The 26721-nt window shown below is 49.2% G+C and overlaps 1 protein-coding gene and 1 non-coding gene across 4 annotated transcripts; both read right to left on the bottom strand.

Annotated features, from left to right (window-relative positions):
* Positions 1–1791: 1791 nt before the first annotated feature.
* LOC140904210 (uncharacterized) lies at positions 1792–21746 on the bottom strand. 3 transcript variants are annotated; one of them, XM_073326608.1, is made up of 6 exons: positions 20223–20777; positions 19574–19667; positions 19120–19202; positions 17312–17438; positions 6849–6962; positions 1792–6442 (listed from the first exon to the last, which is right to left on the bottom strand). In XM_073326608.1, exons 2-6 carry the CDS (start codon positions 19623–19625, stop codon positions 4722–4724), a joined length of 2097 nt encoding a protein of 698 aa, XP_073182709.1. In that variant the 5' UTR covers positions 19626–19667; positions 20223–20777; the 3' UTR covers positions 1792–4721. The 3 variants fall into 3 exon arrangements, with proteins under 3 accessions (XP_073182709.1, XP_073182708.1, XP_073182710.1); XM_073326607.1 differs by having other exon boundaries at positions 1792–6445; positions 20223–20776; XM_073326609.1 differs by lacking the exons at positions 19574–19667; positions 20223–20777 and adding an exon at positions 21669–21746 and having other exon boundaries at positions 1792–6445.
* Positions 21747–23014: 1268 nt separating this feature from the next.
* TRNAG-UCC (transfer RNA glycine (anticodon UCC)) lies at positions 23015–23086 on the bottom strand. Its single transcript has one exon. It is a non-coding gene; the product is annotated as a tRNA-Gly (tRNA).
* Between the last annotated feature and the right edge of the window lie 3635 nt (positions 23087–26721).

Below are 26721 nucleotides of genomic sequence, written 5' to 3'. Positions count from 1 at the left end.
GCCTACAGACAGTCCCGCAACCTGAAGCAAATACTCACCAACAACCACATACCACACAACAGAACCACTAACCCAGGAACTTATCCTTGCAACAAAGCCCGTTGCCAATTGTGCCCACATATCTATTCAGGGGACACCATCACAGGGCCTAATAACATCAGCCACACTATCAGAGGCTCGTTCACCTGCACATCCACCAATGTGATCTATGCCATCATGTGCCAGCAATGCCCCTCTGCCATGTACATTGGTCAAACTGGACAGTCTCTACGTAAAAGAATAAATGGACACAAATCAGATGTCAAGAATTATAACATTCATAAACCAGTCGGAGAACACTTCAATCTCTCTGGTCACGCAATCACAGACATGAAGGTCGCTATCTTAAAACAAAAAAACTTCAAATCCAGACTCCAGCGAGAAACTGCTGAATTGGAATTCATTTGCAAATTGGATACTATTAATTTAGGCTTAAATAGAGACTGGGAGTGGCTAAGTCATTATGCAAGGTAGCCTGTTTCCTCTTGTTTTTTCCTACCCCCCCCCCAGATGTTCTGGTTTAACTTGGATTTAAACCTGGAGAATGGTCAGTTTAGATGAGCTATTACCAGCAGGAGAGTGAGTTTGTGTGTGTATGGGGGTGGGGGGGATGTGAGAAAACCTTGATCTATGCAGGAAATAGCCCGACTTGATTATGTAAAGAGTTGTCACTTTGGATGGGCTAGCACCAGCAGGAGAGTGAATTTGTGTGGGGGGGTGGAGGGTGAGAAAACCTGGATTTGTGCTGGAAATGGCCCACCTGTTGATCACTTTAGATAAGCTATTACCAGCAGGACAGTGGGGTGGGAGGAGGTATTGTTTCATGATTTCTGTGTGTATATAAAGTCTGCTGCAGTTTCCACGGTAAACATCTGATGAAGTGAGCTGTAGCTCACGAAAGCTCATGCTCAAATAAATTGGTTAGTCTCTAAGGTGCCACAAGTACTCCTTTTCTTTTTGCGAATACAGACTAACACAGCTGTTCCTCTGAAACCTTCTATTTCTGGGAGCTCATTTCTCTCTGGGTCTTCGGTCATAAGTGTTGGTGGAAGTCATCTCAAATGTGTTCTCTTGAGAAACAACACTTGTATTCTATTTTCACAATTTCTGATCTTTCAAAGTTGCAGGAGATGGAGAAGTAATGCAAATTCATAGGACATGGGAGCAAAACTGAGAGCCAGAACCATGGAATCAGGACTCAACAGTCATCAGTCCTGCAGTCTGAGCTTGGGAGTCTGACATTCATTCCCTCATTGGTTAACATCACTTGCACAGCATGGAAGTGCTTCTTCTCCAACAAGACAGCCAGATAGGGATCCATGGGGAAGGGCTGTCCTCTGAAGGCATCAACTGTTTGTTTCTTTGGCTCATAAAACTCTGGATCCAAATGGTAAAGGACAACTCCCCAATATCTTACCACAACATCATTTGAACCATAATCTGCCACCGAACTAGGAGATAGTGTTCTAACATAAACAGCTTACCTGAGCCTAAAGTTACCCTAGTTTCCATCTCTGGGGTAAAAAAACTAGTCTAATCCTTAGCCATGGTCAGGGTAACTTTACTTCTCTGGAGTAGACTCCTTTACCACATCACAGAAAATTTCAGTAGTCATAGAGTGAGGAATCACTTCCCCAACCAGGCATGCCCAGTTTATTTATTAATCTGGTGGCACAGATATGGGCCTGGTTCACAAGCCGTGTAAGTTACCAAAGGTGGGGTATCTATTAAAAATAGATCGACTGCTGCAGCTCACACTCACAACGGATTTTATTTTATACATATTTGCAGCATCTATAAGGTGTAAACTCAGCAAAAATACCACTTCCATTTTCTCCATCTCTACATAGGTAGGAACTGTGTTCTGAAATAATACACAATATGCACTTGATTATGAAAGAGAGATCTTCAGAAGACACCTCCTGTTAGGTCTGGGCCACAACTGCCTTGTGACCCAAATACATGGGCATTTTGCTGAGTTCCAAGTCACTTACTGTGGAGTATTGAATCCTCTAAGACAATATTGACCCAAACTATATGATCACATTGTTATTCAATTCCATTCCTTAGTTAGATGTAGAATTTTTAAAATGCTACTGTTTCTGTGGTAGCAAATCCAATAGCTTTGAGTACTCATTCCTGACGACTGAACTGCTCTTGAACTTCCTCCATGTCATAATGGAGGAGTGGAAAAATAGACATACATGAAAAGAAATTATTGTTTTAGTAAATGGTCATTTGTCTCAAACTCCACCAAAAAACTGAACTTCACCCTATCATAAAGAAACTAAAGTCCAGTTGTTATCAAATGCCCTCAGGAAAGAGAAACCCAAAACACACAAGAGAATAAGACAGTATCAGTATCATATAAAATGAAACTCCAGAACATCTTACTCTCATGATGCCAAAATTAGAACAGATTTTCCTATTGCGCTGTCCTCTGATCCATTCAAACCTTCTTCACTCAGCATCACCTCATTACTATTCTGTCATGCTAGTTACAAAGGTTTTAGAATTATCATAATGGGGAATATCAGCCAACCTTCCCACCTGGAAACAATCCCAGCTCAGCTGGAAAAATCCTGAAAGCAACTTTGCCAATAGACAGAAACAAGGATTAAAGCACAGAAAGGTTAATCTGTTTGGGATCCTTTCAAATTCCCCCTGTAGGTCTGTGACACTCATTTCCAGCCCCAACGAGTCTGATTTAGGATCAGAGCATGATACCTAAGCACAGAGAGCTGAGAACACGGCTTCATGTGACACAAAAAATAAAAGTTCTGAAGGTTTCCACAGCCTAGTCTGAGGGTTAAATGGACATGCTCTAATAGCTAGCCTCCTCAAACTGAAAAGGGCCTTGGCACCTGTCATAAATATAAAGGGAAGGGTAAACACCTTTAAATCCCTCCTGGCCAGAGGAAAAACCCTTTCACCTGTAAAGGGTTAAGAAGCTAAGATAACTTCGCTGGCACCTGACCAAAATGACCAATGAGGAGACAAGATACTTTCAAACCTGGGGGGGGGGGGCAAAGGGTCCTCTCTGTGTTTTTTTTTTTTTGCGGGGACCAGAGCAGGAATGCAGAACTCCTGTAAAGGGCTAATAAGCAATCTAGTTAGATATGCGTTAGATTCTGTTTTGTTTAAATGGCTGATAAAATAAGTTGTGCTCAATGGAATGTTTATTCCTGTTTTTGTCTCTTTTGGTAACTTAAGGTTTTGCCTAGAGGGATTCTCTATGTTTTGAATCTGATTACCCTGTAAGGTATTTACCATCCTGATTGTATAGAGGTGATTCTTTTACTTTTTCTTCAATTAAAATTCTTCTTTTAAGAACCTGATTGATTTTTCATTGTTCTTAAGATCCAAGGGTTTGGGTCTGTGTTCACCTGTGCAAATTGGTGAGGATTTTTATCAAGCCTTCCCCAGGAAAGGGGGTGTAGGTTTTGGGAGGATTTTGGAGGGAAAGACGTTTCCAAGTGGGCTCTTTCCCTGTTATATATTTGTTAGATGCTTGGTGGTGGCAGCAATAAAGTCCAGGGGCTAAAGGTAAAATAGTTTGTACCTTGGGGAAGTTTTAACCTAAGCTGGTAAAAATAAGCTTAGGGGGTTTTTCATGCAGGTCCCCACATCTGTACCCTAGAGTTCAGAGTGGGGAAGGAACCTTGATATGGGATACAGATTGATCCCCGAATTGATGCCTGTACTCCACCTCGGCAGGAAAAGTAAGCAGAGTCAACGGGGGAGCCGCCGTGGTCGACTCGCCACCGTGAGGACGGCCAGGTAAGTTGAATTAAGATACTTTGACTTCAGCTACACAAATAGCATAGCTGAAGTTGTGTATCTTAGTTCAACCCCCGCCCCTGCAGTGTAGCCCAGGCTGAAGAGTGATGGAAATCAGGTCAGCACAAGGGGAAAGCTAACCACAACCATTGCACCTGGGTTATGTCTGCCCTGAAAAGAGTTGTGTTTTTACATCAAGATAGCTAATTTGAGCAATTTAGGCGGTGTCTACATTAGAGACCTTATAGTGGCACAGCTGTACTGATGCAGCCGTGCTGGTGTAAGATCTCTTGTGTAGTTGCTCTATGCTGGTGGGAGAGAGCTCTCCCGTTGACACAATTAAACCACCGTCAATGAGCGGCAGTAGCTATATCGGTGGGAGAAACTCTACCGTTGACATAGCGCTGTGCACGCTGCCAATTATGCTGGCAAAACTTATGTTACTCAGGAGCGTGGGCTTTTTTCACACCCCTGAGCGACGTAAGTTTTGCTGACATAAGTGGTAGTGTAGACATGGCCTAACTCAATGTACAGTTCTAGTGCAGGTAAGGCACAGATAGTTTTTATCTCACTGTAGCTAGATGAGGTCAACCCTCTCTCCCCCAACTCGGACTGATGGACATTTCTGCCTGGAGGGACACACACTCCCATAACTCATAAAATTAAAGAGTTGAAAAAAAGGATCACAGGATTCACCCCAAAGTAAGGTGAACTGCAAAAGGTAGAAGACAGCAACTCACCTGAGGGGAGCTGAGAGACGACAGTAAAGGAAATGGTGCAATCAACCTTAAAGACCAATATGTGGGAATTAGCCATTAAAAAAACAACCAACCAACCAAAAAACCCACAACAAAAAAGAAACAAAAAATCTTTGGGTAGCCCTACTGAATACAAATATAGTGTTATTCTCCTGTGTGGATTCTCTGATGCGAGACAAGCTGTGAGCTATAACTGAAGCCTTTATCGCACTGAGGGCATCTATAGGGTCTCTCTCCAGTGTGGATTCTCTGATGTATGATAAGCTCTGAGCTCCGAATGAAGCTTTTCCCACACTCACAGCAAGTGTAGGGTCTGTCTCCTGTGTGAATTCTCTGATGTATGATGAGCTCTGAGCTCCGACTGAAGCTTTTCCCACACGCAGGGCAGCTATAGGGTGTCTCCCCTGTGTGGATTCTGTGATGTGCGGCAAGGTTTGATCTCCGATTGAAGCTTTTCCCACACTCAGGACATGTGTAGGGTTTCTCTCCCGTGTGGATTCTCTTATGTGTGATAAGGTTTGAGTGCCAACTGAAGCCTTTCCCACACTCAGGACATGTGTAGGGGGTCTCCCCTGTGTGGCTTCTCTGATGTGTGATCATCTGTGAACTATCACTGAAGCTTTTCCCACACTCAGGGCATGAGTAGGGCCTCTCTCCTGTGTGGATTCTCCGATGTGAGACAAGATGTGAGCTATAACGGAAGCCTTTCCCGCACTCAGGGCATCTGTAGGGCCTCTCTCCAGTGTGGATTCTCTGGTGCTTACTAAGATCTGAGCTCCGAGTGAAACTTTTCCTGCACTCTGGACACGTGTAAGGTCTCTCTCCTGTGTGGATTCTCTGATGTCTGATCAGCTCTGAGCTCCGACTGAAGCTTTTCCCGCACTCAAGGCAAGTGTAGGGTTTCTCCCCTGTGTGGATTCTATGATGCATGATAAGGTTTGAGCTCCGACTGAAGCTCTTCCCACACTCAGGACATGTGTAGGGTTTCTCTCCCGTGTGGGTTCTCTGATGTGTGATAAGCTGTGAACGATGAGTGAAGCTTTTCCCACACGCAGGGCATGGATAGGATCTCTCCCCTGTGTGGATTCTCCGATGTGAGACAAGCTGTGAGTTAGAACTGAAGCTTTTCCCGCACTCAGGGCATGAGTAGGGCCTCTCTCCAGTGTGGATTCTCTGATGCGAGACAAGCTGTGAGCTAGAAGTGAACCCTTTTCCGCACTCAGGGCACGAGTAGGGTCTCTCTCCAGTGTGGATTCTCTGATGCGTGACAAGCTGTGAGCTATAAATGAAGTCTTTCCCGCATTCAGTACATCTGTAGGGTCTCTCTCCAGTGTGGATTCTCTGGTGCTTATTAAGCTCTGAGCTCCGAATGAAGTTTTTCCCACACTCACAGCAAGTGTAGGGTCTTTCTCCTGTGTGGATTCTCCTATGTATCCTAAGCTCTGAGCTCCGACTGAAGCTTTTCCCACACTCATGGCAAGTGTAGGGTTTCTCCCCTGTGTGGATCCTGTGATGTGTGATAAGGTTTGAGCTGCGACTGAAGCTTTTCCCACACACAGGGCACATGTATGGTCTCTCTCCAGTGTGGATTCTCTGATGTATGATAAAGACTGAGTTATGTTTGAAGGTTTTCCCACACTCCAGGCAGATGTACGGTGTTCCCCCAGTGTCTATTCTCTCATGTCTAATAAGGTCTGAGCCTCTACTGAACTTTTCTTCTGCTCTGTGCTGACTCTCACAGGCATTTGCCTGCGCACAATTCGAGGAAACATTCCCTTTGGATCTTTCCGATAACGTCTCATGTGCTTCTACTTGCTCAGAATCGTCTTGTTGAGGATTCTCATTCTCATTCACCATCCCATCATCTGCTAGGATAGAGAGAAACCAGACATAAGTCACTTTCCTTTGCCAGAAAAAAAGGGAACCTCAGAGAGAGGAGTGGAAGAAAGGGGGGAACAAACAAAAGTAAGTGACAGAGAGATCAAACAAAGAAAGAGCTGAATCTCCCCCAAGCCTTTCCCCACAGGAGAGAGAGGAGGGGATCAATTCTGGGTCTAAATCTCAACCAAACATACAGGGAGAAAGTAGACTGGAGAGGGAGCTACTGTCAGGCATGAGTCAGGACAGGTAGGAAGCCGTAAGTGAAGTCTGCCATGAGGATGCCACATCTCCTGAAAACAATCCTGAATTCAGACAGCTCACAAGGGCTTAGTAGGAATCCCAAATATTTCCTTAATTCAGGGACAGATTTGGTGCTGGTTTAACTGATACCTGTGCAGGTATCTCTCGGGGTCTCTCTTTCCTCAGAGTCCTGGAGGTCTGGGACCCATGGCTCCTCCCCTCGTTCCAGGCAGGAGATCACATCAGGTTTGGAAACTGGAAACCCTGCACAAGTGACAGAAAACAAGCAAGATGAATTGAATTTGTGGGAAACTTGTGTCACATTCTGGGTGTGCAATCCAGACCTCCGAAAGGTTGTGTCACCACCTGCCCTGTAATCCTGGATGCCTCACATTGCTTTGGTGTTGTAGCTCCCAACCTGGGCCGCTGACAAACAGCTTACCAGCATGCTGGTCACACCCTGAGTGTTTGTGGAAGGCTACAGCCCTGACCCAGCAGCCTGTGAGAAACAGTCCAGTCCCACTTTGGCCTCCACCAGCCTTGGTAACTATGTGCAGGGTGGCCCCAACATACTCCCAGTCCTTTTCCCCAAAATGTGTGTTCTGCACTGGCCAGCCCTCTCCTGGACAGTTCACATCTGAGAGGTCCGTTGCCCCTCAAGGGACCAATATTCAAGAATTTGCTACTTTAACTGGAGTTACTAAACAGTTCAATTTAAAACACAACACTGGGTTAGTTTTGATTACAAATAAAACAAGTTTATTTAATTACAAAGAGAGATTTTAAGTGAGTAGAAGCATAAATATTAAAAGTTAGAAATGGTTACAAGAGAAATAAAGATAAAAATGCTTTCTAAAACTTAACAAGCACAACTTTGTTCAAGGTAAAATCCTGAGCACGTGTGCCCACGGTTGAGCAAATTGTCAGGTCAGGATCTCCACCAGAGTCAAAGGGCTGGTTCCTTTGTCTTCTTCCTTTCTCTCTTTCACCTAAGAAGTACCTTGGGGTGGTTTTGCCCCTCACTTTTATAGTGCGGTCACCCTTTGAAGTGGATTCTACTCAGGATTGCCCCTCAAAGCAAAGTTTATTCAAACAGCAAAGAAGGTGACATGGAGTCTAGCGGTGAAGGTGGAGCCAGGCTCATTCTTCTCTCCTGTGTATGCTGAATGCAAATTTGCCTTGGCTCCTGCCATTTCCTCCTCTTGCTGTCTCAAGGACCCTATTACTTATATGCAAATTGAGGTAAATACACATTCCGTTGTTTAGGTTAGACTGGGTTAACAACTTTTACCTAGTCATGGCTGTGTCAGTTTGAACATCTACTAACATCATCATGCTCAAATAAATTTGTTAGTCTCTAAGGTGCCACAAGTACTCCTTTTCTTTTTGCAAATACAGACTAAAACGGCTGCTACTCTGAAACCTATCATACAGGGGGAATTCATAACTTTACATACAACTTTGTTACATAAATTTCACTGAATTATTGACCAGTAAGTTATTGGTTTTCAAGTGATACCTCACAAGGCATATTTTGTACAAAGGCTATTACAGTGGTGTATAGGGTGTGATTACAGGGGTGCTTTCACTCACATCTTGTCACAAAGGTTCTGTTTAACCCCAGTTTATTTTAAGGAGTAACATCCCTAGGCCAGCTTCCTTTGCTCAAAGCAGCAGGACAGTGAATATTATCAGTCATATTTGTTGGGATGGTGCTGAATTATTATGAATGACTTAATATGAATGTAGTAAGGCTGGAGACGTCTGAATTTGCTAAAGGATTCTGGGAGCAGGGTTCTCTTAGTATCAGATGGTATGCTGAAATTGCACTTGAATGCTGACACAACTATGGATTATGAATGGTTACAACCAGGGTGTGTGTGTGTGTGTGTGAGTTAGCTGGAACTTTGGTCATGGTCAGTTGATGGCCAGCTCACTAAGTAAATGCACAGAAAACACCTGAACGGTGAGCATGGTACTAACTGACCTGGATCAAGATGACCCTTTGGGATTGCACCACCTTAACAGCTCGAGGGAATGATTGATGAGAAAGTATACACCAAGTGATCTTTGGTCTCTGTCTCTCTTTAGCCCTCTTCCAAAAATATTAATTAGGAAAACAAGTAATGAAATGCCCACAGGGCATATTTCGGGGGCATGCGACTTCTTTGAGAGCGAGTGGTGTAAGTACTAAGAATATGACAGGTATATTAGCAGTTCCCAATTAATATCTGAAGAGGCCTGTGATGCTGTAGAACAGGCAGGGTAGACAAAACCTTGCTACGAAGGACTTTTGGACCAGAGGATCTCCAGGTAGCCAACACCCTGCTTTGGGGGGACATTTGACAGACCAAGTGCCTGAGAAGAGAAGAAAAGACATCTCCATCGAGGCCTGGTAGCTATACCTGCTTTGTTTACCAACTGTGTAGGGCTCTGATAAATGAAGCAGGGGAAGGGGGAGTAGCTCCCTTTTATGGACACCCAGCTAGCCAGTTAGCTATAAAGTCCCTCTTGGTGGCGGTTCTCTGCTTGCTTTACCTGTAAAAGGTTAAAAAAGCCCACAGGTAAAAGGAAAGGAGTGGGCACCTGACCACAAGAGCCAATGGGAGGGCTACAACTTTTTAAAATTGGAGGGAAAACTTCCTTTTGGCTATTGTAATAAATAAAGTGGGGGGATAGCTACTTTGATGGACACCCAGCCAGCAAGTTAGCTGTAAAATCCCTCCTGGTAGCTGTTCTTTACTTGCTTTACCTGTACAGGGTTAAAAAGTCCCCCAGGTAAAGAAAAAAAGTGGGCACTTGACCAATGGAAAGGGAGAACTTTTTAAAATTGGGCAAGAAACTTTCCCTTTGTCTGTTCTCTCTGGGCTGAAGGGTCAGAGCAGCCATGCTATACGCAGCTAAGCCAGGTATGATTATAAGTCATCAGATCATGCCTAGAACTACTTATCTGAACTCCAATGTGTCCATAGATCAGAATGTTTAGCTAGACGCGATCAGGTTTATTTCTTTTATTTCTCATTGGCTTGCAGACTCCTCTCTGCTAACCCCAGATGAAGTGAGCTGTAGCTCACGAAAGCTTATGCTCAAATAAATTTGTTAGTCTCTAAGGTGCCACAAGTACTCCTTTTTTTTTTCCAGATGTTTTTGTTTGCTTGTAACCTTTAAGCTGAACCCCCAAGAAAGCTATTTTGGGTGCTTGATTTTTGGAATTGCTCTTTTAAAATCAAGCAAAAGCCTAAGTTCCAGATGTATTTTCTTTCTTTTTGTTTTTAATAAAATTTACTTTTTTTAAGTAACCTTGATGGGTAGATGCTGCCACCACTCATATGCATGGCGTGGCTGAACGCAGAGTCAAGTGAACCTAACCCTGACAACAAAGTCATGGATGAGGAGGTGGAGTTAGCAGATGGAGATGTAGCCGTGGGCTACACACTATGTGGGATGGCGAGTCAGGAACTCTACTCCATTCCGGAGGTGTCTAGCCAGTCCCAGGAATTCCACTCCAGTGAGCAAGAAGCAAGAGAGGAAACCCCTGGGAAGTGATTTTTTGAGTTGATGTTGCATGGTTATGATGGCCAACCTTCCTTTGCTTTGTTTAGCGTGGAAGTGGGTGAGGGGATAGAAATGTACATGACTGTGTTGCTGTGTGCTTGGTATGTTACAAGAGATGCATTTTACTGTAATGATTCGATGCTGTGTGTGAACTAAGAATAATATGCCCATGTAATTGTTGTGCTTCTGCAGATATGGCCTTCAGGGGAACCCCCTGCACACTGGCGGAGTGCCTCTGCCAGATCAGAAAGTGACCAAGACAGAGCAAAGACTACATATTTCAGGAGGTGCTGCAATCCCTCCTTGTGATTTACTGCCCCTTCCCTCATCCTTCACAAAACCTGACCCTAGTTTGGGTGGCAGGGGTCAGCACTGACCTCAGAAACAGCAAGCTTGAGGCACCGGAGAGCAGCAGTGGAAACAGAGGGTGGGGGCTGGGGGAGGAAAATGTTGTAGTGGCCACACACCAGCACAAGCACCCCCCCCCCCCCAAGCCACTTCTGCCAAGGCTTGCAGTTTGGGATGGGGAAGCCTGGTTCCCAGCCTCCAGACAACGTCCATATTACAAAGGGGAGGTGAGCATGGTCCCCTGGCCACCTCTGGTTCCGCCACAGGTGGCTCCCCTCCCGCTGCAGATGGTCTGGTGCCCCTGCCCCCATGCCATACTCACCATAGCTGGGACAGCAGACCGGCTCAATAAATACCTTGTAGAAATGAAAATGTTATGCTTTATACTGGCATGGATTCAGTGGAGTGATTTCTCTATAGAAATCCTGCACTACATCCTGGGTCTGTCCTGACAGTGGTTCCTTTGTGCTCTGGATGTGTTATAGCTGGAAGTGTGGCCTTCAGCTCTTCCTCCACACCGGCAGAGAGGCTCTCCCAGACAAGATGGAGACAAAAGAATATGAGATAACGAATGCCTCTGGAACAGTGGACACAGCAAAGGGTGTGGAGGACTGCTCTCAGAAAAAAGGACATGGCGAGCAGGTGAGCATCCCAAGAGAAAGAGCATGGCCCACTGCAAGAGAAGCTGGGGATTCTGAAGGAACAAACATCTGGTTGACCTTCGGGAAAAAAACCCTGAGGTTTGACTCCCTCTTCGGCCCCTGCAGAGCAACATTCCAACATCACTCTACTCCCCCACCTCACGTTCCACTAGGCAAAGGGGGCACTGCAATATCCCTTCCACTCAACCCCAGAGGAGGGTGTCAAGAACAACAGCTGCACATGTGCTGATGTATGACAGGCAAGGCCGCTGTACTTTTATAGAGAGAATGTATGTGTTTTTCCCACTCCCAATTTTATTCCATCATCTTTCCAAGGTTAATTCTTAGACAGATCTTTCAGTGTTTACATCTGTGTGCAATAAAAGTATGTCTTGAAAATGAAATCATCTTTATTCATTCAAAGCACGAGGTGAGGGGAGGTGGAGGGATGTGCACGAGAACAAAGCACAGCAATCACAGCAAGGTTCAGACTATGGGTAGGAATGATACAGAATAGCAGCGCACATTATTGTGGGTCATTACTAAAATGAGTTTCAATCCCTCCCTGAGACACATTGTCCACCCTGAGCTCTTCTTATAGCCCTGGTATTTGGCTGCTCAAAATTAGCAGATGGGGTGGGGTGTGGAGGTGGATCGTCTGTGGAAACTTCTCGCCCTTTGCTTCACATATATTATGAAGCAAACAACAAGCAGCTATAATCATGGGAGATGTTTTTCCCGCCCACAGAGGTCTAACCTAGTGAGCAAAATGCACCAGTGACCCTTCAAATGGCCAAAGGCACATTCACCCACCATTCTGTACTTGCTGAACCTATTATTGAACCGATCTTTACTGCTGTCCAGGCGTCCGGCTCCATGTGCCACAGGAATAAGGGATAGGCTGCGTCTCCCAATATCACCATTGGCATTTCAATGCCCCCAAGGGTGCTTTTGCAGTCTGGAAAGAAAGTCCCTGCTTGCAACTTTCTGAACAGACCTGTGTTCTTAAAAGACGTGCGCATCATGCACCTTCCCAGACCATCCCACGTTCATGTCAGTAAAATGTTCCCAGTGATCCACCAGCGCTTGTAACACCATAGAAAAGTTTTCCTTTCTGTTTATGTACTCTGTGGCAACGTGGTCTGGTGCCAAGATAGGGATATGCAGGCCATCTATCACCGCACTGCAGTTAGGGAACCCCATTGCGGCAAAACAATTCAGTATGTCCTGCAGATTGCCCCGAGGCACTATTCTTCTTTGCAGAAGGCGTTTAATGGCCCTGCCTATTTGGATCGCAGCAACCCCCACGGTGGACTTACCCACTTCTAATTGATTCCCCAATGACTAGTAGCAATCTGGAGTTGCAAGCTTCCACACAGTAATCACCACTTGCTTCTCCACTGTCAGAGCAGGTCTCAGTTTCACATCCCTGCAATTCAGGGCTGGGGAGAGCTCCACATACAGTTCCTGGAAAGTGGCCTTGCGCATACAAAAGTTCTGCAGTCTCTGCTCGTAATCCCATACCTGCACAAAGATGCAATCCCACCGGTCAGTGCTTGTTTCTCGGGACCAGAACCAGCACTCCAACATATTCAGCTGCAGGGCAGCTGCCGACAGCAACCGGAAACTTTTGTTCCATTGTTTCCAGCAGTGCTATTTGAAGGACATTGAGAGGAACTGCAGCACAGAATGTGACACAGCTCTGGAAATATCCTATAGGATAAGACACGTGTGGTGTTTGCAACGCTCACCACAATAGTGCACAGCTGAGTGGAGTCCATGCTTCTCTGGAGATAGCATACCCAAGGCTATGCCAGCCTTTTGAAAAAAAGGCGCAAAACACTGTGGGCTGCAGATGAAATCAGTGGAGAAAACTGCATCATTGGATGTTGAAGCCATGATTCCAGTCACTCCTGTGAGAATGTTTTGGTCCCATGAGGCATTGCAAGCCCTTCCCAAAAACCCCTGAGGCGAGTTGCACTGCTCTCTACATCAATGCAAGCACTGCTATGAGGATGCACTCCACCAACACAAGGAGTGTGGTGTGGACATGCACAACCAACTTAATAACTGTGGCAGTTGGATGTCGAGTTAAGTTTGCAGTAAAGACATGAATTATGCCTACACTGGAATGTATACACTGCCACACTTTGTAGCATAATGAGAAGAAAAGATGTGTATCCAACTCCATGTGGTCACCTTACATATGTCCATAAGGGGCACGTCACGGAGCGTGGCGGTAATCGATGCTGGCTCTCTTGTGGAACGGGCCCATATCCCACCTGGTTGGGACCATCCTGACAATTGATAACAGAGCTCAATTCACCCTGAGACCCACTTCGAGATTCTCTGTGTGGATATGGCCTGCCCTTTAATTCTCTCTGCTATGGCGACAAATAGCCGAGGAGATTTCTGGAATGACTTTGTCCTTTGTAAGTAAAAGACCAGGGCCCGACGTACATCCAGGGAGTGAAGCTGCTGTTCCTCATTCAAAGCATGTGATTCGGGAAAGCAGGTAGGTTGAAATAGAAGCAGGAAACCACCTTTGGTAGAAATTTGGGATGCAGGAGAAGTGAGACGGCTCTCTGCTTGCATTCAGAAATATAGCTTAAGGGCAGACGGTGTTGTGTGGAGGACTGCTCTGTCGGAACAGGTGGATGGGATCTGTGGACTATAGGATGTTTCTGAGGAGGTTCATAGGCCTGTTGGTGGTAAAACTGGGGATTCTGTAACACTGTGAGAAGATGGCAGGTGATAACATGTTTGCTTTGGTGCTGATGTATATATGCCTAAGGATCGCAGAGAGGCTATGGAATCTTTCAGTGAGTACAAGGGGTCATCCGTCTTTTGATTGAAGAGGTGTGATTCATCAAAAGGGAGATCTTTGATCATATTCTGAACTTCTCTAGGGAAACCAAGATTCCCTCCTTATGACGATTACAGTTGCCAAAATGCGCAAGGATGTGTCTGCTGAATCAACCGCAGCTGAATCAACCGCAGCCTGAAGTATGGACTTTGTGACCAACTTGCCTTCCTCTATACTTGATAGGAATTGGGCATGATACTGTTGAGGAAGCTCATTTGCCATATGTCCACACTGTAAGAAGTCGTACTTGGCCATCACTGCCAGGAAGTTCAAGATCCATAACCGGAGGCCGTCCAAGGAGAAAACCTTTCAACCCATAAGGTCCAGTCTCTTGCCCTCATTGTCAGCTGGGGTGGAGCGTGGGTGCTGTTGTTTAGCTCACTGCATAGCAGCCTGAATCACCAGGGAATTGGGCAGAGGATGAGAGAATAGAAACTTGGAACCCTTGGGGGTGGGGGCGGGGGAAGCACACTGTACCTCTTTTCTGTGTGCCATCTAACAGTGTGTGTCTGTTGGAGAGTGCCCTCCTTTGATAGGGCCACCCCGGCCAGTACCAATGCGTGCAAAATGTCCAGCAGGTGGTGCTGCGTGTGCTGCACTTCCTCCAATGGTATTTCAAGAGCATGAGGTATCCTTCCTAGCAGCTCTTGAAACTGACAGCAGTAGTCTGGGGGAAGGAGAGAGTCGATGACACCGCCTCGCCTCAGGATGATGGGAGAAATCCCTCCGGATCTGGCAGTACCATCAGGGCCGGGCTGATCCCTGTTTCAAATGCCTGCTTGGCGAAGGACAGGTCTGTGCTACAGGAGAGGATTCCCATGTTGAACAGGACTGTTATGAAGACGAATATTGGGGCCACAAGCTCCCATATGGCCAAACCGGTTAATCCTGCTGTTGCAGCGCTGGTGCCCAGGGACTCAGGTACCAGTAGCTCCTGGATTCAGTCCGATGTACTGGGGTGTTCCATGGCCAGGATTTGACTGTGGCCCAGTGGTGACCTCCACAAGGTGCTTCTTGCAGGGGAGAGGGGCTCTGTCTTCCTGCATACAGGCAGGGAAGTAGAGATAGATGCTGCACCCGGATGTGGTGTGGGTTTCCCACAAGCAGTACAGACAGCATTGGTGCTCGTTGTTGAGGGAGAACAAATGACATTGAATCCTGTCCTCTTAGTTATAATCCAGCATCCCAACCTGGGTGCTGAAGGGAGAGAGGGGGGAAGGTTTGGAGGGGAACTGCATCCTGAGCCTTGCGGAACTTTCAGAAACAAGAAAAATCACTATAGAAACCAGGAAAAGCCTGACTATAGAGAGTACCCAGACACAGCTGCTGGGGGTGAAGTGGGGAGTTGGGGATTGTTTGGTGGGAAACTGCCAGAATGGCGTCCCCAGTCCTTAATCCTACGAAACGTTCAGAAACCAGAAAACTACTACATAAAACCAAGTCCTTGTAATGAGAGGCCTGGACCTAGCATAACCCACAGCCATCTTGTAGGCTCAGCCACCATAAATTGCAAACAAAACTACAGAGTCGGGGAATTCGGCCTTGTCATAGGCAAACAGAAAAGTATTAGCTGCAGCCCTATGAATTGGAGATAGATATTCACAAAGTCGAGAGAATGGATAAGTTAGCCTTGAGTTTCTGCAGTTTCTGTCTGATAATAAAAAGTAAGAAGTTTTGCTGTTGCTAAAGAAATCGCAAATAGTTAGAAAGTGTACTTTCAATAGGCAGAGTGTCCTGGTCTACTGCTGGTTAAGCAATTCTACCGTGACAGTGTATTCCACTAACAAAGCATAGAGATAAGTAGACCTTGAGAAGTTTTAACTAACTTTGAAAAAAAAAAGAGCTAATGTGTAGGCAGTCTTAGGCATGTGAACCCCTGTATAGTGAAAATGATTGGATAGTAAAGTAATTGGTTAAAGCACAGATAAGAGAAATCCTCATTTTAACTATATAATGAGGGTCAGAAGACATGCTCATTGTAACTAAACTCCGAGATGCAGCTCAAGGCCAAAGGTGCCAGGTCTTTTATCCCTGCATGACCATACTGCACAGAAGTCAGACCCCTGGACGAGAGCAGATCCTGACTGCCCACTGGGAGACATCCAGCTGTCTTTGCTGGGAGTGGTGAGCCTTTGATGCTTGGCGTGTGTATTCTATTGATTTGTTGCTAATAAATACATGCACATGTTTAAGGATATTACTGTGTTAGTCTCTTTCACCGTGAACAGGCTCTGCAGACCTGTAGAACCCGGAGACCACTAGGAAGGGATATTGGCCCCGAGCCTAGGGAGGGATAAAGTTGGGCCTCTTGTCCCTGCGTATACACAAGAACGGGTAGGGGGTGGGAGCTTTAAATTGTGCAGGTTACACCCTGACTAAATAAAGAAAATGCATCACCACGGATGAGGGGACAGCAGAAGCTCTGACTTGGAACATGTGGCAGTGAAAGGGAACTGAAGACGCAGGCAAAACCACAAGGCAATGCAAGGGCGCACACGTGAACCCACAGACACTACTACTGTAAAAAGCTCCATCTCCGGGAGCATGGTGCATGCAGATTAGCCTCAGTGGAATTCAATAGGGATCATCACGCAAAGAAGAACCTGCTTTAATCAACACACACGGCACTGACGAAACTCTGTAGTGTAGACGTAGCCATAGTTAGATCAGCCTAGCCCTCACTTTAGACGCAGCTAGGTGTACGAAACAGTTCTCGGCTGGTCACTTTCAGCCATCGCACTTGTAGTGTAGACATGCCTTTAGTTCCAAGAGAGCTCTCTGTGTGAACTCCATGACAGCTATGTAACTAAAACACCCCATGTGTCCTGGTCTTTACACTCTGATTATAGTAATATCAAGCACAGAGGGAAACTGAGGTATGTACTGGAATCATAGAAATATTTCCAAAATTCCCACATCCAATGGTCATAGCCCTGGGAGAGAAAGCAAAGTGTTGGGTTTGGACTTTAATGCATCCAATAAGGATAAATTAAATAATTTAAAAAAAAAATCTTTCTGTGCCATTGGTCATTTAAAATTTGTGTATGTCTAAAAATTATACTGGGACGTGACATAAGCCAAGGGGGGACAAGACATGGAAACCAGTGTACACATGCATGAATAGTAAAGGTATAGAGTTATCACTACAGAGATTCTTTAGAGAACCCACAGCTTCCAATAACCAAAGGGACAGGAATTCTTACCCAGCGAGGCCACAGACTCATAGTTCTCCTGCATGACATCTCTGTAGAGGGCTCTTTGAGCGGGGTCCAGCAGAGCCCACTCTGACTCGGTGAAATACACAGCCACCTCCTCGAAAGTCACCGGCCCCTGAAAGAGCAAGAGCCCCACACTTAGTACTTTAGTACAACCCCAGGATTCATGGGAGAGCAGGAACAAGAAAATGGAAGCTCTGGGAATGACATGGTAGCACAGTCCCACTCCCATCCTGAGCAGCCAGGAGGCACCAGGTTGAGGGAAGAAAAAGAGAGCCCCTCACGCTGGCCAGTGGACAGAGGGGACAGGGGTCTTCATATTCATCACACACCTAATAGCCAGAGACTGATACAGGAAATGGAGTCCCCAGGAGGGTCAGGGACAGTCTCCTGGCGGGAATCCCAATATCCTCCCACAAAATTATATAACATATATAAACGAACACCTGGAAGGAAGAGAAAGTTGACAAGAAAAATGTCAGAAGCTTAGAATTGTAGAAAATTAGTAAGGTGAAGCAAAGAAACAAATGGAGAAATCTCTGGCCAGCAGAATTAAGGAAATATGAAGGAGCATTGTGTTTATTTTAGTATATTAATAACAAAAAGATCCTAACAATTTTATTGGCCCATTACTAGATGGAAAGGGCAGAAACATCAATAATAATAATACCGAAGAAGTAAAAATGTTCAGTGACTATTTCTCTCCTGGATTTGGGGAAAACAAGCAAATGATGTTGTGATATGTTTATGACGACAACGACAGTCTTTTCATTAAAATAGTAATTCATGAGGATGTTAAATAGTAGCTATTAATGTCAGACATTTTTAAAAATAGCAGTTCCAGATATCTTCCATTCAAGAGTTTTAAAAAAGCAGCTGAGGAGCTCTCTGGACCATTAATGCTGCTTTTACATAGCTCTTGGAACACTGAGGAAACTCCAGAACACTGGAAGAAAGCTAAAGTTGCCCCTATATTTAAAAAAAGTGTAAAAGGGATGACCAAGGTAATACCCCAGGTTTGATGTCAGGCAAGATAATGGGGGGGAAAGGAGGGTATTATTAAAGAATTAAAAGAGGGTAATATAATTCATTCCAATCAACATAAATTGAGGGAAAACAGATTCTCTCAAACTAATTGTATTTTTTTTTTTTAAGGAGTTCAGAAATTTGGTGGATAAAGCAATAGCATTAACGTAAAACACTTTGATTTCTCTAAGATATTTGACTTGGTACTGCAGGATACTTAAACAACTACAACAATACAAAATTAACATGACATACACTAACTAGATTCAAAACCAGCTGATACATTTCAAAATGTAACTCGAAAGGGTCACGTGGGTGTTTCTCTATTGGGGACCAATGGGGATCGGTTATTGGCCTGTTGCTAGTTAACTTGCTTATCAATAACTTGGAAGAGAACACAATATCACTGATGAAATTTGCAGATGACACGAAGTTTGGGATAGTGGTAAATAATGAAGTGTGTCAAATTATGGAGTGTGTCAGCTGGTTCGGGCTGCAGCACTGGGAGCCTGGGAAGTTTTCGTAGCCCTGGCCAAGGGGTTATTTCTTGTTCCACAAATAGGGGAAAGTTCCACACCCAAACCCAAGGAGTCTTCTCCTTCAATGTGGGGCCTAATCCGAATTCATTCTGTCAAATTTGTTCCCTCCCTTTCCCCACCTTGGGTATTTCCTGCCCTCTCCCATCTCCAGCAGCTCCCACCCTCCTGTACATTTATTGACCATCTCCCTCCAGCTACAGCCCACCAACCATGTCTGTGATAATCCCATACCTCAGATAACTCTGCTGCAGCCATTGCCTTTCCTGTGGAACAGTGGGACGATCCAGAGCAAAACATCAACGTTATTCTGTAGTCTGTCGGGGCAAAAAGAGCAATTGGAGAGTTTTCAGAAGGAGCTTTTGTCCATTTCACACACAGAGTCCCCCCCCACCAGACTTTTTCCCTGGAAACTGACATTCTAGGCTCTGTCACACAGCAAAACAGTGATTTTATTAGAGGTAGGTCTTCCCACCAGGATTAAACCCCCACAGGCTTGGTCTACACTACAAAGACCCGGTCTACACTGCATTGCAAGTGTAGCTGCATTGCATGCACTTAGTTGCGTGTGTCTCTGCACTTAACCTAGTCTCCACCAATGTAAACGGTCCATTATGCCAACCCGTAACACCAGCTCCCCAAGCGATGTTGAGCCAGGGTCAATGTACTGAGATCAACACAGCGTAACTGTAAACACGGTATGCATCCGATGAAGTGGGCTGTCGCTCACGAAAGCTCATGCTCAAATAAATTGGTTCGTCTCTAAGATACCACAAGTCCTCCTGTCCTTTTGCAAGTCATTATGCAAGGTAGCCTGTTTCCTCTTGTTTTTTCCTACCCCCCCCCCCCCCAGATGTTCTGGTTTAACTTGGATTTAAACCTGGAGAATGGTCAGTTTAGATCAGCTATTACCAGCAGGAGAGTGAGTTTGTGTGTGTATGGGGGTGGGGGGGATGTGAGAAAACCTTGATCTATGCAGGAAATAGCCCGACTTGATTATGTAAAGAGTTGTCACTTTGGATGGGCTAGCACCAGCAGGAGAGTGAATTTGTGTGGGGGGGTGGAGGGTGAGAAAACCTGGATTTGTGCTGGAAATGGCCCACCTGTTGATCACTTTAGATAAGCTATTACCAGCAGGACAGTGGGGTGGGAGGAGGTATTGTTTCATGATTTCTGTGTGTATATAAAGTCTGCTGCAGTTTCCACGGTAAACATCTGATGAAGTGAGCTGTAGCTCACGAAAGCTCATGCTCAAATAAATTGGTTAGTCTCTAAGGTGCCACAAGTACTCCTTTTCTTTTTGCGAATACAGACTAACACGGCTGTTCCTCTGAAACCTGTCCTTTTTGCGGATACAGACTAAGAGGGCTGCTGCTCTGACACCTGCAAACGCCGCGTCACCCTACCAGGTCTCCGGCAGCTATCCCACAAGGGCTCAGGGCAACAGTTTCCCACCTACACAACGAGAAACTGCGGCAGGTAAAATGGGTGGGAAAACTCCCCAAGTCTGAGGAGACTGTGAACTGACAGTGGAGAGAACATGGGGAAAAACCTGAGGCGGAGAGAGAACTAGCCCACAGCTTGGGAGAACACAGGGAGTTTACACGGATTTCCTCTCCACACCGCCCAGGTGGAGAAAAGGGGAGAAGGCTGTTGCCAGGTTTGGGGGGGGGGGAGCAGAGGAGATTTCACACCCCCCCCGCCCCCCCGCAATCCCTGCCCTGGGGAGAGGCGCCGAAATCCGCCACGTCCCCTCCCGGCAGGCCCAGGGTGGACCCCAGCCCGGCCCAGTCTCTCGCTCCCCGGGCAGAGCCGGCAGGAGCCGGGCGCGCAGGCGGCTCCCCGGGGGGCTCGCAACAGGGAGCCGCTGCCCGGGGCGGCGAAGGCTCCGGCCCCGGGACCCCGGGGCGCAGAGTCACGGCCCCGCCCCCGCCCCGCGCTTCCCCGAGGCCGCGCCCCCGCCCCCGCCGGCGCCTCGGGGACCAGCCACGGGCGGGGGGGGGGGGGGCGCGGGGCCGTTAACGGATAGAACGGGCGGGGGGGAGGGGCGCGGGGCCGTTAACGGATAGAACGGGCGGGGGGAGGGGCGCGGGGCCGTTAACGGATAGAACGGGCGGGGGGAGGGGCGGGGGGAGGGGCGCGGGGCCGTTAACGGATAGAACGGGCGGGGGGAGGGGCGCGGGGCCGTTAACGGATAGAACGGGCGGGGGGGGGCGCGGGGCCGTTAACGGATAGAACGGGCGGGGGGGAGGGGCGCGGGGCCGTTAACGGATAGAACGGGCGGGGGGGAGGGGCGCGGGGCCGTTAACGGATAGAACGGGCGGGGGGGAGGGGCGCGGGGCCGTTAACGGATAGAACGGGCGGGGGGGAGGGGCGCGGGGCCGTTAACGGATAGAACGGGCGGGGGGGAGGGGCGCGGGGCCGTTAACGGATAGAACGGGCGGGGGGGGGGGCGCGGGGCCGTTAACGGATAGAACGGGCGGGGGGAGGGGGGCGGGGCCGTTAACGGATAGAACGGGCGGGGGGAGGGGGGCGGGGCCGTTAACGGATAGAACGGGCGGGGGGAGGGGGGCGGGGCCGTTAACGGATAGAACGGGCGGGGGGGGGGCGCGGGGCCGTTAACGGATAGAACGGGCGAGGGCGGACGCGGCGCTGGGAAGGGGGGCGGGGCCTGTCATACGCGGTACGGGGGGGGAGGGGAAGGGAGGCTCCACGGCGGGGGGAGGGGCGGGCCAGGCTCCGCGGAGGGGGGGCGGGGGAGTCCCGGCCCTCCCCGCACTCACCCGCTGTCGGTCGCCGGTCCCGGCTCCCTCCGCGGACGCAGGCCTAAGGGCGGGGAAACAGCCCCCTCCCCCCGGCGCGAGCTGCGCATGCCCGGAAACTGCGGCGCGCCGGGCCTGCTGGGAGATGGAGTCTCCACCGGCTCCCGGCGGGCGCGGCGCATGCGCAGCGCTCAGCGACGGCTGGCGCGGGGGTGGGGCGGGTTCGGCCCCTTCCCCTAGTGACGCCGCTGAGCCCGCGAACCCCAGGAGCGACGGCCCCCCCGCTCCGCCCCCTGCTCCGCCCCTCCGCCAAGGCCCCGCCCCCTGCTCCTCCCCTTCCCCGTGGCCCCGCCCCCTGCTCCTCCCCTTTCCCGAAACCCACGTCTCCTTCTCCTTCCCTGGCCCCGCCCCCTGCTCCTCCCCTTTCCCGTGGCCCCGCCCCCCGGCCAGGAGTGGGAGCTGGGCTCTGGTAAGAGCCGCCCGGGGAGTCTGGGCCACTCTGGGGCGCCCCGGACCCCGCACCTGCCCCGGGCGCTGCGCCCTGGGGGGCGGGACACGGGCCGGGGGCTGCTGGGGCCCGGGGTGCTCAGGGAGGCAACCCCCGGGCAGCTTAGTTTGCCTAAGAGCCTTCGGGGAGGGCCCTTGTCCGAGGGTTTCTGAAAATCTGAGTCCACGGGGTCCCCTCGGTCCCCAGCTTGTCGACCCCCCCAGACAATTCCAGCCGCTTGGTGAGGCTGATCCCCCCTTCCTAAAACCCCGCTGACGGCTCCCAACAAATTCTGTTCATCTCTGTGTCTGGCCATATTGTTCTTTATGAGAGTTTCAGACAGTTTGCCCGGCCCGGAAGTCAGGCTTACGGGCTTGTCATGGCCAGGGTCACCTCGGGAGCCCTTCTTAAAAATGGGCGTCACATTAGCTCTCCTCCAGTCATCTGGTACAGAAGCGGGTTTAAATGATAGTTTACAGACCACCGTTAGTAGTTCTGCAATTTCACAGCTGGTCCTGGTGGCTTATTGCTGTTTAATTTATCGATTTGTTCCAAAATCTCTAATGATACCTCAGTCTGGGACAGTTCCTCAGATCTGTCACCCAAAACGAATGGCTCAGGTTTGGTCTCTCCCTCACATCCTCAGCCGTGAAGACCAATGCAAAGAATTCATTGAGTTTCTCCGCAATGGCCTTGTCGTCCTTGAGTGCTCCTTTAGCTTCTCGATCAGCCAGTGGCCCCACTGCTTGTCCCTTACGTAGGAGTAACTGCTACCAGTAGCAAATTCCTACAAGGAGCAGTTTCTCATTAAATAATGTGCTTATAACACAGTGTGACTGAAATGAGACCAATTTCAAACAAGGGGGACAAAATGCAGTACTGCATTGGCTGGGAATCGAACCCAGCTCAACTGCTTGGAAGGCAGCTATGCTCACCACTATACCACCAATGCACTTCAAAAGAGTGTGTCACAAAGGTGTCAACTGTGCAAGCAAAGCAGTGACAGCCAGGGAGCGAATGAGGAGGCTGGGTTTGAGTGGGGGGCAGCATCTCAGGTCTGGGCGGAGACAGGGGCCCCCAGGGACTGAACAAGGGGGGAGGGGAGCTATATCCCAGCAGGAGTTGGCCCCAGCTCCACTCCTCCCCTAAGACACGGGAAATGAAGATAAATTCATCTGACTCAAGAAGGAAGGCGGCTGCTCCTTTTAAAAGAAAATCTTTGTGTTCCTTCCTGCTCGGCACAGAGGGGTTTCCTCATGCAGCTGCCGATCCTGGGGAGAACGAACAGTAGCGGCCACTGAACCGAAGGAGGGAGATGATTGTTTGACAAGGACGGACGCCTCATTCTATGGGTGTTTGGTACATGCAGGCAGCCCCTGTTCCTGCATCTTTCCCGGCGAAATACAGTTTCCGTGCCAACTCCCAAAACTTGTTACAGAAAGGTGGGGAAAGGAGATGGCCACACGATGGCGCCAGGACATAAGGAATGAAACACAACACAAATAAATTGCTTAGTCTCTAAGGTGCCACAAGTACTCCTTTTCTTTTTGCGAACACTTGTCTTCTGTGCGCAGTCCCTCTTGAAAAGTGACAGGTTGACCTCCACCCACTTGTATGTGAAGCGATGTTCAGTTTCGCCCTGGGCAAACTACAAGGCTGAAGCAATTTCATGGATTGTGACACTGGGATTGAAGGATTATTTAGTGTTATAAGAAATTGTAAAAAAACAAAACAAAAAACAGTTCATCTACACTTGAGCTGCTTGTTATGAAAGGCCGGTTTCCCCAGTTCAGTTCCAGATGCTCTTTGAGGCTTGCCCCGGGGTTCCCTGCATGCCCCAGCAGGAGTGAAAGCAGAAACCCCTGCTCTGCCCTTAGCTCCATGCTGATTTTTCACAGTGGGTGGAATTGGCCTTTTTGTGGCCTGTTCTCTGAGCACCAGAACTACCAAATCAGCTGCAGCCTGGCACGGGGCCTTGCATTCAATACGCCAGACCATTCGCGTTCGCTCCGGGTTAGGGCATTGGAATTCTGATGTCAGGCCATGTTGATTCTGAACTTTCACCAATTTTATTATTGATGCCTTGCAAAGGAAACTTTCCTGAGGGGTCTCCTGCCCCGGGGACTCTACAGAAGGAGCAGAAATGGCAGTCTTGGGAGGACGCTTTTCCCCCTTTTGCTGAAGGTTCTCCCCACACATGCACACTCTCCCCTGACCTACACTGCAGGGTTATGTCAAGTGTTATGGGGTAAGGCCTAGTGGCCGGAGTCTATAGAATTGCCCTGATCCACAGAGCAATAGGGCCCCACGGACCAAGTCAATGGGGACACCCTTCTCTGCAGGGCAGCAAGGCCAAGCAGCCAGAGTCAATTAGGCTATCCTGATTTGATGGGCAGCAAGGCCTAGTGGCCTGAAGGGGGAGGGCCACCACCCCAGGGTGGGGTGGCCAGTGTAGGGGGTCCCAGCCCAGGGCCCTGGTGGCACCGAGTGAGTTCACCACCGAGTCAGCGGGCATCCAAGTGCAACACACTGACTATGCTTGGGACTATGGGTAGTCCCTCCCTTGGGCTACTTCCTACCCTGACTCCTGCTGTCTCTGTGGGCTGGGTGACTTTGGGGTTCCCAGGTTCCACTGCCTGGACTGGTGCTGGTGGCTCCGAAGTCCCTGAGGTGTTCGCAGGTATCCAGGCATCTGCCGGGGTCCCCGCACCGCTGGCTTTCGTGGGGCTCCTGCTGCTCCGAGACAGGCACCAGCAGCAGACATCCTTCCTCACTGATGGTCAGCCCAGACTGAGCTGGGATGCTCCCTTTTCTATTTGTAGGGCACTTGGTGCATGCCCAGTAGGGACGGGGGCGTGGCTTCCTCAGTGCCGCGCAGAGCGAAGATAAAGGAGCAGAGGAAGGTGCACCAGAAGGCAAGGGAGGCAAACTTTCGCTCCGGTGCTGCACCGTAGACCGGCTGGCTGTATAAGGAGCTGGACGCTATCCTTGGCTGCAACCCCACCTCCACTGCCAACAGCCCCCTGGATACTTTGGCGCGGCTGGACAAAGTCAGGGATGAGGAGGTGGAGTTAGCAGATGGTGTGTAGCCCCCGGCTAGGTCGCCAGGTGGGGTGGCGAGTCAGGAACTCTGCTCCATTCTGGAGGCCTCTAGCCAGTCCCAGGCGTCCCACTCCAGCGAGCAAGAAGGTAGGTGATTTTTTTGAGTTGATGCTGCACGGTTATGACAGCCAACTTTCCTTTGCTTTGTGTAGTGTGGAAGGGGGTGAGGGGATAGAAATGTACAAGACTGTCTTTCTGCGTGCTTGCTATGCTACAAGAGGTGTATTTTACTGTAATGATTTGCTGTCTGAACTAACAACCATGCTTCGGTGTAATTCTCGTGCTTCTGCAGGTGTGACAGAGGATGTGGAAAAAGCTAATGAACTCAATGTTTTTTTTGCCCTGCTGTCTTCACGAACAAGGTCAGCTCCCAGACTACTCCACGGGGCAGCACAGCATGGGCAGGAGGTGACCAGCCCTCTGTGGAGAGGGAAGTGGTTCGGGATCAGCGTGTCGGAGCTTTACCGCGTTGTATGCGAGCCCGCGTTATGTCGGGGTAGAGGTGTATGTCATATGCTTATGATATGGGGTTGATTGATACATGTATTATCGATAAATGTGGCACTTTGCCTTATTCCCCCCTGTGCAGTACTTTAAGTACAACAGCCGTGGAGGTGGATGGGGGAGAAAGCCAAGGCGAGGTGACGATGGTGGCCAGGGGTCCCCCTCCCTAAGTCTCTCCCCCTTCCACCCCCACAAGCGAAGTGCCCGGAGTGGAAGCCTCACACATGGCCGAGTCAGGGTCCACCACTGGGGACAGGTGGTGGGAACAGCCACCGGCAGGGAAGGTAGGAAAGAGGCAAAAGGAAGCGAACCACTCCTCCCCACTAGGCTGGGAGGGGTGGGAGGGGAGGGCGCAATCAGACCAGGGCGGGGGGGGGGGGTTGCCAAGAGAGGCAAGGAGGGTGAGGGACACATCTAGTGTCACCACCTTTGAAATGCCAAAATACCAGCAAACCCCCTCCCCTCCCGCCCCACCAGGCAAGCCTGCCGCAACCCCAACCCCCAGGCAACTCCACCACCCTCCCCTTCAAGAGCCACTTACAGTGTCTAGAGAGAAAACACATCTAGCTACAACTGGCAACCTTGCCCGACTCCTCACTCTCGCATGGCCCAAACCCCCTCACACCCGCGCGTGGGGTGCTTGCATGTGGGTGGGCAGCGTGGGCGCCAGGTATCGTAGGCCGGTGGCGGCTGTGTCTCCCCAAACATCCTGGTGTAGCCGCACCCACGCTCCAACCCCAGGCCCCTTCCTGCAGTTGCAGTTCCTCTTCGTCCTTCCCGCCCGGCTCTTCCCGATCGCAGGCTGGCTGGGGTGTGGGTGGGCTGTCGGGACTCGCGGCTGGCACTGGCCTGCCCAGAGCTCCGAGGCTGGGGGTGCTTGGGGTGCCACAGAAGTGGGGTGCTCTGGGCTGGGCTCATGGGGGAGCAGAAGGGGAGGGCGAGGGGTGGGACCTCGGGCAGAAGGGGAGGGGCCGGGGGCTA

Source organism: Lepidochelys kempii, chromosome 28 (assembly GCF_965140265.1).
Source record: "Lepidochelys kempii isolate rLepKem1 chromosome 28, rLepKem1.hap2, whole genome shotgun sequence".
Classification (NCBI taxonomy): Eukaryota; Metazoa; Chordata; order Testudines; family Cheloniidae; genus Lepidochelys; species Lepidochelys kempii.
Note: the sequence above shows the minus strand (reverse complement) of the source record. Positions and strands in the feature narration are given on the sequence as shown.